This window comes from Carassius carassius, chromosome 29 (genome assembly GCF_963082965.1).
Source record: "Carassius carassius chromosome 29, fCarCar2.1, whole genome shotgun sequence".
Classification (NCBI taxonomy): Eukaryota; Metazoa; Chordata; class Actinopteri; order Cypriniformes; family Cyprinidae; genus Carassius; species Carassius carassius.
The window spans coordinates 23,258,902-23,273,847 of record NC_081783.1 but is presented as its reverse complement, the minus strand read 5'-3'; the positions used below and the strand labels follow the sequence as shown (position 1 = coordinate 23,273,847).

At 38.0% G+C, this 14,946-nt stretch overlaps 1 protein-coding gene across 2 annotated transcripts; it reads left to right on the top strand.

Moving 5' to 3' along the window:
* The first annotated feature begins 6,776 nt into the window (after positions 1-6,776).
* ppp2r2cb (protein phosphatase 2, regulatory subunit B, gamma b) lies at positions 6,777-14,647 on the top strand. Of its 2 annotated transcripts, none has more exons than XM_059516402.1 (10): positions 6,777-7,182; positions 7,634-7,730; positions 8,285-8,382; positions 9,107-9,248; positions 9,335-9,447; positions 9,522-9,699; positions 10,747-10,911; positions 11,211-11,380; positions 12,508-12,599; positions 12,691-14,647. In XM_059516402.1, exons 2-10 carry the CDS (start codon positions 7,673-7,675, stop codon positions 13,046-13,048), a joined length of 1,374 nt encoding a protein of 457 aa, XP_059372385.1. In that variant the 5' UTR covers positions 6,777-7,182; positions 7,634-7,672; the 3' UTR covers positions 13,049-14,647. The 2 variants fall into 2 exon arrangements, with proteins under 2 accessions (XP_059372385.1, XP_059372386.1); XM_059516403.1 differs by lacking the exon at positions 6,777-7,182 and adding an exon at positions 7,265-7,534.
* Positions 14,648-14,946: the final 299 nt, after the last annotated feature.

Below are 14,946 nucleotides of genomic sequence, written 5' to 3'. Positions count from 1 at the left end.
ACACATGAAAGCCCCCATGGAGTTTGCTAAAAAAAACACCTGAAGGATTCTCTGGTCAGATGAAACCAAGATAGAACTTTTTGGCCTTATTTCTAAGCGGTATGTGTGGAGAAAACCAGGCACTGCTCATCACCTGTCCAATACAGTCCCAACAGTGAAGCATCATGCTGTGGGGGTGTTTTTCAGCTGCAGGGACAGGACGACTGGTTGCAATCGAGGGAAAGATGAATGCGGCCAAGTAGTGGGATATCCTGAACAAAAACCTTCTCCAGAGTGCTCAGGACCTCAGACTGGGCCGAAGGTTCACCTTCTAACAAGACAATGACCCCAAGCACACAGCTAAAATAATGGAGTGGCTTCACAGCAACTCCGTGACCGTTCTTGAATGGCCCAGCCAGAGCTCTGACTTAAATCCAATTGAGCATCTCTGGAGAGACCTGAAAATGGCTGTCCACAAACGTTTACCATCCGACCTGACAAACTGGAGAGGATCTGCAAGGAGGAATGGCAGAGGATCCCTAAATCCATGTGTGAAAAACTCCCAAAAAGACTCATGGCTGTATTAGATCAAAAGGGTGCTTCTACTGAATACTGAGCAAAGGGTCTGAATACTAAGGAACATGTGATATTTCAGTTTTTCTTTTTTAATAAATGTGCAAAAAGGTCAACAATTCTGTGTTTTCCTGTCAATATGGGGTGCTGTGTGTACATTAATGAGGAAAAAAATTAACTTCTATGATTTTAGAAAATGGCTGCAATTTAACAAAGAGTGAAAATTTTAAGGGGGTCTGAATACTTTCCATACCCACTGTATATTTAAATTATATAAGGAGCCTAAAGTGTGCCAGGAAAATATATTTCACGCCATTACACCACCAGCCACTGAGACAAGGCAGGATATATCCATGCTTTCATGTTGTTTGTCAACTTCTGATCAGATCGTCTTGACCATGTCTAAATTCACTAAGATAATGCCATGTGATTGGCTGATTAGAGCAGTTGAACGGGTGTACCTAAAAAAGTGGCTGGTGAGTGTATATCCAAATGAATCGATATTGAATCGAATTTGAATTGGAATCAAATCGCAAGCTTGTGAAACTGAATTGAAATTTGTGTCAATACCCAGCATACTAGACATATACACACACACACACATACTGTAGGAGTGTAACCACTTACCCAAGTGAAAATAAAGGGAGTACGGAGGGAGAAAGTAACTACCGCACAATTCACAAAGCTGAGCATTTGTGAGGTTTTGACCTACAATACAAAACAAATGAATAAAATTCCCCTAATGTTTGCATTCTTAAACATAGGCCTATTGCTTCTTCTCAAGACAGTGACGTTGACACTAACCAGACGCGGTTTACGTGTGTGTGCAGCTGAGACTGTTACAGCTCCAATTATGAAGAACTGCAGAATAGAAATGCAACAGAAATTAGTATTTGTTCAGTGTATAATGTTGTACTGATACAGAAATGATTAACTTACAATGACTGGTGACCAGATAAGGATAAAACTCTTTTTCCAGATTATCAAGCCGAGTTTCAATAAGGTTATCAATATTTCCAAAATCTGCAATACAAAAACATAAGATATAGTGCCAGTAAATCCATACACACTGAACACCGGCGAGGCAAGAAGAAGAGATGTGGATCTAAATGCAGCTTGGTGTATTTTCCAAAATAACAAAGATGAACACAGGAGAAGACAGAAACCAGATAGCTTTACATACAAAAAAAACACAATACTTCACAAAAACAAATGAGGACTTAAAGGAATACTCCACCCCAAAAAGAAATGAATCACTTACCCACATGTTGTTCCAAACCCTTAAAAGCTTCTTTCGTCATTCGAACACAATTTAAGATATTTTGGATGAAAACCAGGAGGCTTGTGACTGCCAAGTAACTTACACTGTCAAGGTCCATAAAAGGATGAAAAGTATTATCAGAATAGTCCATCTGCCATCAGTGGTTCAACTGTAATGTTAGGAAGTGACGAGAATATAAATGTAGTGTTTTCTTCACGTACAAATAGTATTCTCGTCACTTCATAACATTACGGTTAAACCACTGATGGCAGATGGACTATTCTGACGATGTCTTTCATACTTTTCTGGACCTTAACAGTGTAAGTTACTTGGCAGTCAATGAGACAGGCACAAGCCTCCCGGTTTTCATCCAAAATATCTTAAATTGTGTTCTGAAGACAAACAAAGCTTTTACGGGTTTGGAACGACATGGGGGTAAGTGATTACCCCCCTGTCGTTTGATTAATGACAACATTTTATTTTTGGGGTGGAGTGTCCCTTTAAACGAGATGATAATGGAAACTAAGGACACAGGAAATTAAGAATAACCGGACCTAAAACCAACACAGAACATGACAAGTTTGTTTTACCCCCAAAGCCAGTGGCTTGACCTTCAGGAACCTGGAGACTTCATACTGCTGTTGCTGGTAAAATGGCGTGGTTATCATCGCATCAGTTGGTTCTGGCATCTTGGAGAGTATCTGTACACGTCTTCTTCAAAGCTTAGTGTATGCCTAAAGGAAAAGAATACTATATTAATTTATAGTAAATACTATAGAATTTTTGAACCATACTATAGTAAAGTATCAATTAATTTGTTGTAGTAATTCTATAGTTGCTGTGGTAATATAACCATAGTGATATAAACAAATGACTACCCAATACTGTACTAGGTTTTTTACAACTATAGGGTATAAAATACTAGAATACACTACAGTTCACTGTAGTAAAAACTAAAGTATACTACAGTATTTATTAGTTTATCAGTTAACTAGTTAATACTACAGAATGCTCTAGCATTCATTAACAAAGTGTTATAAATATTATAATATATGCACCATAATACACTTTACTACTTTACACTTTACACATACTATAGTATGGTTAAAAAAAATACAGTATTTACTATAAATTACAATAGTATTTTTTTCATGTGGGACATTAATCACATTTTGAACATAAATTTTCTCAAATGTATATTTACAAATAGCCTAGATAAGGATATGAGATAATGTACTTTTATCTTCTGAGAGTCACTATAACTGAATGCAAGTCTATGACACCTTCATAATTCGTTTACATGTGCTATTTTATGCTCAGACACTTTGTGACATTTAAGATCTGTTTTAGCCAACCAATCACCATTTCTCAGTTATAATAATTAAGCGATTGGCGTATATTTAGTGTAAATGTTTTTCAGTCCCGAAAGTATTCCAACTTAAGTTGCTTATATTTTTACTTTGTTTCCTCTAAAGCGGCTCAAATCGAAACTGAATAAAAGATTTTCTCGCAGAATCGACCAAATAAGGACACACAGTTTTACTGAATAAATCAGTATTGCTCAACTAATCACTTGAGCGAATGATTGAGAAACTCGTTCTCGGGGACAGTCAGGATATTTGATGTTTTATACATGTGCTAAAGTGTTGTACCTAACGTCTAGCTAGTTATTCTCCCAAACCTCTGCCTCACACACAATCTTTACAGCTCATCTTTAGGAGAAAGTACTTCTCAAACGTCATTCTACAGCCTCCATGTCATTCTACATATGTATGTAAAGGGAATATGTAAAGAGAGAACATCTGATCAGATAAAACACAGTATTGAGAAACAGCGAGCTTTATTAGCCTACCTAACGCTGATGTCGCTCTTGTCTCGGATCTTCTTATTTTCAGTTTCATCCAGAGTGTTTGTCTGCGTGAACAGAGACTCCTCCCCTCCAGATAGTGATCGATGCACGCAGTCAACTTGTCTGGATCTCCAAAATATATAAATACTTTTTTTTTTTAATCACCATCACATCAGTTGTAATGTTGCAAAACATTAAAATCTGTCGGTAAGCAGTATTTTAAGAGAATAGGCTATGCTATTCAGGAAGTGAATCGTCTGTAGCCAAAAGTGTATAAACCAATTTGCAGCATAAAATTACGGAAGCCGTGTGTGTGTGTGTGTGTGTGTGTGTGTGTGTGTGTGTGTGTGTGTGTGTGTGTGTGTGTGTGTGTGTGTTTGCAAAGAAGAAGAGGCTAATGTTTATTTTGGATTGATGTGTTTTTTATAGTTCACACCAAAAATGTATTTTATATATATATATATATATATATATATATATATATATATATATATATATATATATATATATATATATATATATATATATATATATATATGGGCTCTAGGAATGTGGTTGGGAACCACAAACAGTGATTGGTTGTTGCACAACCCTGACATCAAGATCGGTTTATTATTATTATTACTATTTTTTAATATAGTTAAATTTATTGGGATATAATTCATTACAATTATATAGGGCTTTTCTAGACACTCAAAGCGCTTTACATTTTCAGGGGGTATCTCCTCATCCATTACCAGTGTGCAGCATCCAGTGTTGGGGAAAGTTACTTTTAAAAGTCATGTATTAAAATATTGTGTTACTCCCTAAAAATGGAGTAACGCAAGTTATGGAAGTAATGCATTACATTACTTTTGTGTTACTTTCGCGTTACTTTTTAAATAAGAGCAGGGCTTGATTGTTTTTAATATGAGAAGTTCTATTTATAGCAAATAAGAAAGCCCTTTCGCACCAAAAAGTGGGATGAATAAACCTCAGACTGAAGGAAAAGTAAATTCACGTCTGTACAGTAGAACATACACTGTAAAAAATCATAAGTTGGACCAACTCAAGTTTAGCGAACTTTTAGTTAAACTTGAAATTTTGTGCTAAGTTGACTTGGAGAAGAAGTTTCAACACTATTCAGCAATAAAAAACCTTGAAGCACAATTGTTAGTTTATCTAAAGTCATTTTTGCTTACTAGATCATCAAAGGTCAGCAGCAAAGACATTAGTTAATAAAATGAGATTAGATTTGTGTTATTTAATTATTGCAGGTTTGTGTCATATTCTGAGTTTGCATTTCACTTTTTTATTTAATTATGATTAATACTAAATCTGTTTTTTGCGAGTGGGATGAATAAATTCACATTTAGTCTAATTATATTCACACAGAGCACACCGATTTCTCCAAGTATGTCAAAAGTAATCTGATAACATAACTCACGTTACTTGTAATGCATTCCTCCATCAGTGGCAGCATCCATCTGGATGACGCAACAGTAGCCATAGTGCGCCAGAATTTTATTGGTAGAGAGAAGACAGAGAGATGAAGCCAATCAGAAGATATGGGGATTGTTAAGAGACCATGATGATCAGAGGCCAATGGGCAAATATGGCCAGGATGCAGAGGTCACACCTCTTCTCTTTTTGAAAGACATCCTGGGATTTTTAATGACCACAGAGAGTCAGGACCTCGGTTTAACATCTCATGCAAAGAACAGTGCTTGTTGACAGTATAGTGTCCCCATTTCTGTACTGGGGTGCTAGGACCCACACAGAGACCACAGGGTGAGCACTCCCTGCTGGCCTCACTAGCACCTCTTCTAGAAGCGACCTAGATTTCCCAGGAGGTCTCCCATCCAGGTACTGACCAGGCTCAGCCCTGCTTAGCTTCAGTGGGAAACCGGTCTTGGGCTGCAGGGTGATTTGGCTGCCTATGGGGCTGGGTTAAAAACAAAGGGAATATGGCCCAGAGTATAGGAAAAATGTTTTTCACATGAGATTTCATGGGCTATAAATTATTTTATTTACTTGCTCAACTTTGTGGTAACTGAAAGAGGTTTGATTTGTTTCTTGTAATAAGTGAACACAACCTTTTTTTATATTATTCTAGCAGCAGGAGACCTATGGATGCATACAGCCCATCACAGGCATCCCATTGGTTGGGGACACTGCTGCCACTTTCTGACTGGATGCGTTCCTATCCTCCAGCTTTGGCAGCTGCCAGCAACTGACTTTTGGCTGCCACTGAACCCTTACTGCAAAAAGACTGTCACAACCTCAGTTTCATGCTGACGTTAATATAAAAAAAAATAGGCTAATAAAAAAAAGTTTCAATGTTTAGCCATTAAAAAAAATTATTATTACAGAATCTCTGTGTCTGGACCTCTGTATATGGATCTTTATATTCTGCTTAATAAACTACTAGCCTGAAACTTTGCCTGTATTCATCTTCACTGGACTTTAAATGTGACCAAATATTGGACCTAGAAAAGATATGGAAATGACAGCTATTAATGTTGCTCCACTGAGGAGTATTAGTTCGTCTGGATGAAGAGGATTGGAAGAGGAACAGCTTCCCCCCAACTCCCACCCATAAACATCTTCTGCCTCTGGTGATGGTTCCCCCATTATTTCCACCATGGGCCTCCATACTACCTGCGCTCTGTTCTTCCACTTTATAAATCCAGCCATCGCCTTCTCCGTGGATACTCAAGCCATCATGTTCCTCCCTGCTGTGGTGGTTGGCTTCTAAGGATGCTCTGCATTGATAGTTTCAAACCCTGACTGCTCCACCTCAGTACCCTGCTCTAGTCCTGTCCCCTTCTGTCAACAAACAAACCCTGAAAGCAGTTATTTTAAGTCCATTCAGTCTGTCTTACAGAAGAGGTTTTCTCATGCCAGTGCCTCATGTTTCCTCCCTGACTCTCACAGACAGATGCGGTTACCAAGCAACCGCTCTTGTAGCTATATCAGTATCAGAGGCTGGAGTGGGGGGTTGCTGCTCAATGTGATGCTGAGCCGCTCTCTCATTGGCCACTACTCCCTGACCAGTGACACGATTGGACGAGAGCATGTCCCTCAGCATCTCTGTGTCTCCCTCTCTGTGATATGCTTTGGAGGAGGAGTCTATGCAGCAGAACAGACAGAATTTCACCCCTCCCTCATTCTTTTGGACAAACATCAGTATGCCTACGCACAAGTCCAGCTGTCATGTGTTTACCTCTGATTTCAGGAAAACCCAACAGGAATGATTTAACCGGAAGAGTGTAGATGCATCCCAGCTGAGCCAAGAGATTGTGCTTTTTCTTCAGCCTTTATATCATCTGCCTCTTCGTGTGGACTTACTGCTCATAAACCCCATGACGCTTTGCAGCAGACCTTCATGCTGATGGCTGAAAAATGGATGGTGTGCTGCTCATCCATCAAACAAACACACACCTTCACAGACACCTCTTATACAAACCAACACAGCAATGGAACTGAATGAATATATCAGCAGCTGAACACGATTGTTAGCACAGCAATGTGACAGAAGGTAAAAGAGTGTTTTTTCTAAGTATGTCTTGTTATTCATTTGAATTTTCCTTTTCGTTCATGATGTCTGGATGTTTACATGCATAAATGTGCTTTGTGATCCCTTTTAATGGCTTATTGAACAGATGGAGATGTTAATATACATATGTGGCAGATCCCCCCCACCCCCACCACCCCTGATAATCTGATGTTTTATTGATGTAGAACAGGATTACATCCACTAATCTCAAATCTATGCCCATTGCAATACATCAGGGCTATACTGTACATAATCTGGATGGTTGTGGTTTATCTCTGCTGCCGCTCATGTGACCTGTATGTTTGAATATCAGTGTCTGGAATCGTTCCAGCAGGTGAGAGAGTCTCTCTGGCAGACATCAAGACACCGGTATCATGTCATAACCCTTCCTCTGAGATTTTAAGGCTGATCATGAGACTCCGCCTCTTTGCAGGATTGGTAGAGCTGCAGCCCCGCCCCGTTCTGTCTCAGAATGCTGAGCCCAGTTCTCTGTTCCGATCTCGCAGCCTTGGAGCCAGAGTACACAGAGGGTAACACACACACACACACACGCTACAATACACTCACAGTGGCTACACTGCCAGTCAAAAGTTTGGACTGAATTTGTTTCTTGTAAGGGCTTTGCTGAAATCAGGGGAGCCGGACTGGGGGTAAAACCAGTACTGATCACCAGGCCCCCAAAGGAAGAGAGAGAAGAAAGTTTTTAACCATTTGGATTAATTTTTATATATTTTTTTCTTTTTTTATTTAATTTCAATAGTAGTGTTTTGTCCTGTTTTTCTAGGTTTTGTTAATTTTGTTTCATTTATGATGTTAGTCATTTTAGTACATAAAGTTAAACTGTATGAAAATCAGAAATGCTTTCTTAGCAACTAGCTGAAATAAATCAAGTATAAGGTGTAACCTTGTAATATATATATATAATAATCCTGGTGTAACCCTGTATTTGAATCTATGTTCAAATACAAATATTGTATTTGTTTAGTTTGGCAAAGCAGTGTCAGGCATATTTGATCTTAAGCACTAGATAGAGGCCTGTGCAGGATTTATTTTCATTCCTTGTTCATTCTTGTGTGTGATCCAGCGGATGTCATCTCTACGGTGGAATTCAACCAGTCCGGAGAGTTCTTGGCCACGGGTGATAGGGGTGGGAGAGTTGTCATCTTTCAGAGAGAACCACAGGTCAGACAAATCTCTGACTAACACATTGATTTATGTTCCCTTTTTCACAAACTTCCTTTTGAAACAGGAAGCTAGAATAGGACACTGAAGCATTTTTTTTGTTTGATTGTTCTCATTTTTTCTTTTTTGTCAGTCAGTTATTGTCTTGCTGTTGTGAGTTGGAGGCAGGTGGTGTTTATAATACATTGGGAGGATACATTATCATTCTAGAAAATGTTTTATTGGACAAAACTGTCTAAATACCCCCAAAAGATGGATGACACAAGAGCAGAACGAATGCCTGGTTAAATGACTCGTAAAATCAGCTTTACAGATCTTGTCACTTTTGACAGATTGTGTAAGAATTGTTTTATGAATGATTTACACCCAAGTTTATTCCCCTCATGTTTTTACAATGAGACCCAATAAATGGTAAATGTGCGTATCTTGTTAATGTTTATTTTGTAACATGTATGATGATGTGAACATATATTATGCCAATTACATCAACTCAGTGCAAAACATCACATTCTCAAAGATGAATCTAAGAGTAAGATGCATACCCGACTTTTAGACTTTTTTTGTAGTTTCCATTCACCACTATAGAACTTACCTAAGATACTGTATAACTTCCACTTCTCTGGAAATGTGAAAAGTCCAATAATTCTGTTGTGGACAGTTAATTAATTCATGCAAACAGTGTCACTATTTTCTGTTATCGTGTCCCCTTACCTCTCTCTTTTAGGGCGAATATAATGTTTATAGTACATTTCAGAGTCATGAGCCTGAGTTCGATTACCTGAAAAGTTTGGAGATTGAGGAGAAAATCAATAAGATTCGCTGGCTGCCTCTGCATAACCCCGCCCACTTCCTCCTCGCCACCAATGGTAAGAGCTGAAACCCTTGCTAACATAACGCTGAAACACAGTACTGTTTCTTTAAGAATAACATACTTTTTTTTACTTCTTTCCAGACAAGACCATAAAGCTGTGGAAGGTGAGTGAGAGAGATAAGCGAGCCGAAGGCTATAATCTGAGAGATGAGGAGGGCAGACTGAAGGATCTCTCTACAGTCACCACTCTACAGGTGTGTTGCATTTCTCCTTCTGTTTCCTTCTCTGTTAATGTTTGTTTCCTGATGTGAGTTACTGCATTGTCCAGGTCCCTGTCCTGCGGCCGATGGATCTCCTGGTGGAGGCGTCTCCACGGCGTGTTTTTGCTAACGCACATGCATATCACATCAACTCCATCAGTGTCAACAGCGACTGTGAGACGTACCTGTCTGCTGACGACCTGAGAATAAACCTGTGGCACCTCAACATCACTGACCGCAGCTTCAGTATCCTTGTGCATCGCACTGTAAGATAGAACTAGAGAGATATGGGGTGTTATAATTGTGTTTATCAATCAAAAATATAGTTTCTAACATGTTGTCACCAAACATCTTTTCAGAGGAAATATAGAAGAAAGCATTTTTATTAGAAGTACTCAAAGTCAGGTGGATTCTAAAGGTCTTTGAATGTTTTCTACCATTCATCACCTGGGGAAAGAAATCATTTTGATACTTGTTCTAACACTATTGTTGCTTTGTGTCGTAATCATAATATAGTTGTAGTGGGGATTTCCCAATTCTCATAGAACTTGAATGATTATTAAAACATTATAATGATTGTTATCATTATATAGGTGTTTTTGTGCTGTTTATGGGTCTTAACTATAGAAGCCCATTTCTGCCACTGAGTCAAAAAATAAGTTATCTGTGACTTTATCTCACAATTCAGATTTTTTTCTTTCAATTGTGAGTGTATGTCTAGAAATTGTGAGTTGTTTATATCTCATATCAACAACCTTTTTTTCTCAGAACCGCTAGATGTAAACGTGCAAATGCGAATTATAAAGTCAAAATTGCATAGACTACTCATAATTGTGGGAAATAAAGTGAGATAAAAGCTTGCAATTCTATTTTTTTTCTCACAGTTGTGAGTATATATCACATAATTCTCACAGTTGTGCATTTGTATCTCGTAATTCTGAAACTATATTTGCAATTGCAAGAAAAACGTATTTAAATTGTGACAGTACCCTTGTTTTTTTTGTTTTGTTTTTTTTAAGTGGCTGCAACAGGCTACCATACTTAACAGTAAATGCCATTAAAAGTCGAGTAGATTCTGTTTTCCTGTTAGGGTTAGGTTTTTATAGTTCATCAGCTAGAAAAAAATAGTTCTGAAAAACAATATATTTTCTCTGATTTTATTGTTGTAGTTCATTGTTGTGTTAATTTCCCTGTCATTGTATGATTATTAAAAATGTATCATTATATTAATCATCCTTGCTGGGAACTAGCCTTTAAAAAATGTGTTGGGTTTCCTCAGTGAATTTCTCTCAGATATTGTGGATCTGAAGCCAGAAAACATGGAGGACCTCAGTGAGGTGATCACGGTGGCCGAGTTTCACCCTCACCACTGCCACCTGCTGGCCTTCAGCAGCAGCACAGGAACCACGCGCCTCTGCGACATGAGAGCGCGCGCACTCTGTGACCAGCACGCCAAGCGTGAGCCGCGCATGCGCATTCTGCACATTCTTTGCTGGTCTTGCAACAACATAACCATGTTCCAAGATTACAAAGATGTTTGATCCAGGAACATACCCACTTAAACACCCACATTACAAGACTTATCAAAAAAATCTTTTTTAGGTTTAATAAAATGTTACTTAAGTTTAAGTAAATCACTTAAAGTTCCAGGTTTGCCTCTGCCAGTATTTAATGTAAGGTGTTTTACTTTTTATAGTATGAATGTCCTAATAGTTGGTATGTTGTAATGTCATGTGTCTATGTGCAAACTCCATTAGTGTTTGAAGAAGCAGTGGATCCATCCCGGCGGTCCTTCTTCTCCGAGATTGTTTCCTCTGTTTCAGATGTGAAGTTCAGTCACAGCGGTCGATACCTGCTCACTAGAGATTACCTCACCGTTAAAGTCTGGGACCTCAACATGGAAAATAAACCAGTGGAAACATACCAGGTCTCTCACCTACTCACTCACTCACTCACTCACATGAGAACATATGCTTCTCAGTGCACGTGAAGAGGGTTTGGCTTCACTAACACAAATATGAGAAGAAGTACCATTGCAATACTGTGTTTCTTGTTGCCAGTGGTTCTTAATTCTGAGACTCATTCCTTTAAAAATGGAAATATCTGTGAGATTACGAAGATAAAATGTTGGATTTTATTTATATTTATTGCACTTAAAATATGTGGAAAATATTTACTTGGTATCACGTTTAAAGTTTCTGCCTTCTATTAAGAATACATTATTATAAAAACATATATATATATATATATATATAATTAAAAGATAATATTATACAAGAAAACTACCTATACCTATTATTAAATGAAACTAAAACCTGTTATTATTAAATTACGTTATCATTAAAAATAATTAATATTAAAATACAACTACATCTTAATATTAAATGGGAAAACTTACTTCAAAATAAGTTTAAAGTACTGATATGACTAAAACTCAAATTAAGCTAAATAGGTATAATTATAACACAAATACACAAATATATACAAATTAAAATGACTAAAATAACTAAAACTTTAAATAAAAAATAACAGCTAGTAAAATATTAAATACTATAATAGTATATCAGTTATACTAAAATACATATGCACAGATATATGCAGATTATATAATGTAAAATGAAGTAGATTTACCTTACAATTTGGTAAATCTTATATATTTCTATTATTATTGTTCTTTCTTATTTATTGATTTTTTAGTGATATGTGTATATATATATATATATATATATATATATATATATATATATATATATATATATACTGTACAATATAAATCAATCTAAACAAATCTTACTCGATAGTGAGGGCAGCCACAGTACATTTCTTTGATGAAATGTAATAGAATCTTGATGCAGTTAGAGAAAAATGAAGGTACAAATCTTTAAAAATGCCTTTCATTCTCTATTGGAAAGCAGGAAAAGTACAGTTTTTACAGCTACAAGCATCATTCCTGTTATACAGTTGTATATAAAGAAGCTTGACTGCACACTAAACATGTCTAACCTTAACTCTAATGTTTTTCTACAGAATTCTCATGTCTGCTTGTGTTTTTAGGTCCACGACTACCTGCGAACCAAATTGTGCTCTTTGTATGAAAGCGATTGTATTTTTGACAAGTTTGAATGTGCCTGGAACGGAACGGACAGGTGAGGCCAGTCACCCTCAAAACATCACCTTTGACCTTTGAACCATAACCAGCATCTGTTCCCTCTCAATCCCTCTCTTCTTCCTCTGCAGCGTGATCATGACCGGAGCTTACAACAACTACTTCCGAATGTTTGACCGGGCGAGTCTGCGTGACGTGACCCTGGAGGCCAGTCGGGAGGTGTGTAAGCGGCGGGCCGTCCTGCAGCCGCGGCGGGTGTGTGTGGGCAAGAAACGGAAAGAGACGGACGTCAGCGTGGACAGTCTGGACTTCAGGAAGAAAATCCTCCATACCGCCTGGCATCCCGAAGAAAACATCATCGCCATCGCGGCCAGCAACAACCTGTACATTTTTCAGGACAGACTGACGCCAAACGGACATCACAACACGCCCGAAATACAGAGTGCACCTCCCAAGTGGCAGACGCAAGCAAACCCTCCCACATACTAAATTCAGTTCAATTCAGTTCATGCCCTTTATGATCACATTCCCCATTTGGATTCAGTGTCGCCAGCATCACAACAAACGGTTATGAAAATATATATCCCCCAAAATTGAATAATAGGAACTATAACTGTGGTCCGAATGAGAATGTATCGCTCAGATGCTAGCGCATGGCATGCAGTATGAACACTCGGGGTATGATGATGTGAAGCCACCCTGACACATTCAGATGGCACATGCATGTTTACAAAGCTATTGAACAGGGCTTATTTAACAAAGTCGATTGTAAACGAATCAGATGCTTTCTAACGCTCTGCAATGCTTGTGTAGAATTAAGTGCCCATTCGTTTTCTTTGGTTTGACAAACTGCTCAGGGACTCTCTAAGGCCTCTTCTTATGTTCAATGGCAAACGCACCAAAACGAAATCCAGAACAAGCAGAGGACAGGATGAAGGAACTACGGAGGTCTGCTGAGAGACATTGCATGCGCAGGGATCAGTTTCGATGCCGAGTCATCACCTCCTTCACCGCAATGTGTAAAGAACATTCCCAACTCAACGCTTCTGACCACGTACTTACAGGCGCTTGCTAGCTAGTGCACTGGTTTGATGGTTTTGTCTTGTGTGTTAAAGTAGATCAACCAAAAATGAAAAAGGAATTTCCCACCCTCATGGATCCATTGTGGAACACAGAGAGAGAAACTGAGCGGAATGTTCGTGCTGCTCTTTTCCACACAATGAAAACCTATAGTATCTTCAGTATATAACAGTTATGAGACAGGCAAGGTGTAATGTAGTTTGCCGTTGATGATGTCAAAACCTAATATGTGCAAGTATTAATGAGATTTTAATGCTATAGCAGAAGAATCTTTTTTTTTATGTGAATTTAAATTTGAGTGTGTGTGTATGTTGGTGTGAATCGTACGGAGCCCCACACATGGCATGCAGGAAAAAAAATAGTAGGCTTAATCGTGTGCACCAATTACTATTTCGTTCCCACGATTTGTTAAATTGTGCACACGATTTATAAAACGAGAGAATTAATTAGCAAATTGAGAGAACGAAATAGTAATTGTGTGCACATTTTATTACATCGAAGGAACGAATTATTAAAGCGCATTATTTATTCATTTTTTCTTGCATGTCATGTGTGGGGCTCAGTCGAAACGGATTATCGAACAAAAAATAAGGTGTGAATTGTTTCTGTGCGCTTGATAGTGGCAGATCTCGAAGTGTTTAAAATTTCATCCAAAATTTGCATTTGGCATGAAAACTCTACTTTTCTAAATCCATGTTATTGTTACTACACCAAACAATTTGGTCAATAAAATCAAAATTTCTCCATTTTAACATGGGTTTTGAACATGAGAGTGAGGGTACATCAAATTTGGGTGAACAAATCCTTTAATACAGATTCATCAGAGTGAGCTCGATCACAGCTTTGAGTTAAATCCCAATTCACTGTATGAAATATTTCATGATGCATGTTGCCTGATTGGTACCTTTTGATCTGCATAATACAGAAGTAGCGTCCACAAGAGTGCGCTCACAGTGATTGTGTTTCTATCCTGAAATGGGTTCAAATACAAAGGAAACCTGAACTGAACCTGCACTGTTTCTGTTGTCCTGCCATGACTTTAGTGAAACGCTGCCGTGTAGTTTAACTCAGACTTTTATTTCATTTAAAATAATTCATACAAATGCATACAGTCACAAACATTTTTTGGATTCTGTTTAACAAAAAATATGAATATCTCATAGTATATATAGTATGTATATTGCTAGCCTACCACTTTACCAGGAAGGAAACTATGTAGGCGATGGAAAGCTGCAACTATCCCGGCATCCTCGGAAAACACGGTACAATCAAGTCACACACAAACAGGCAAGCATTACGCCAGCTTT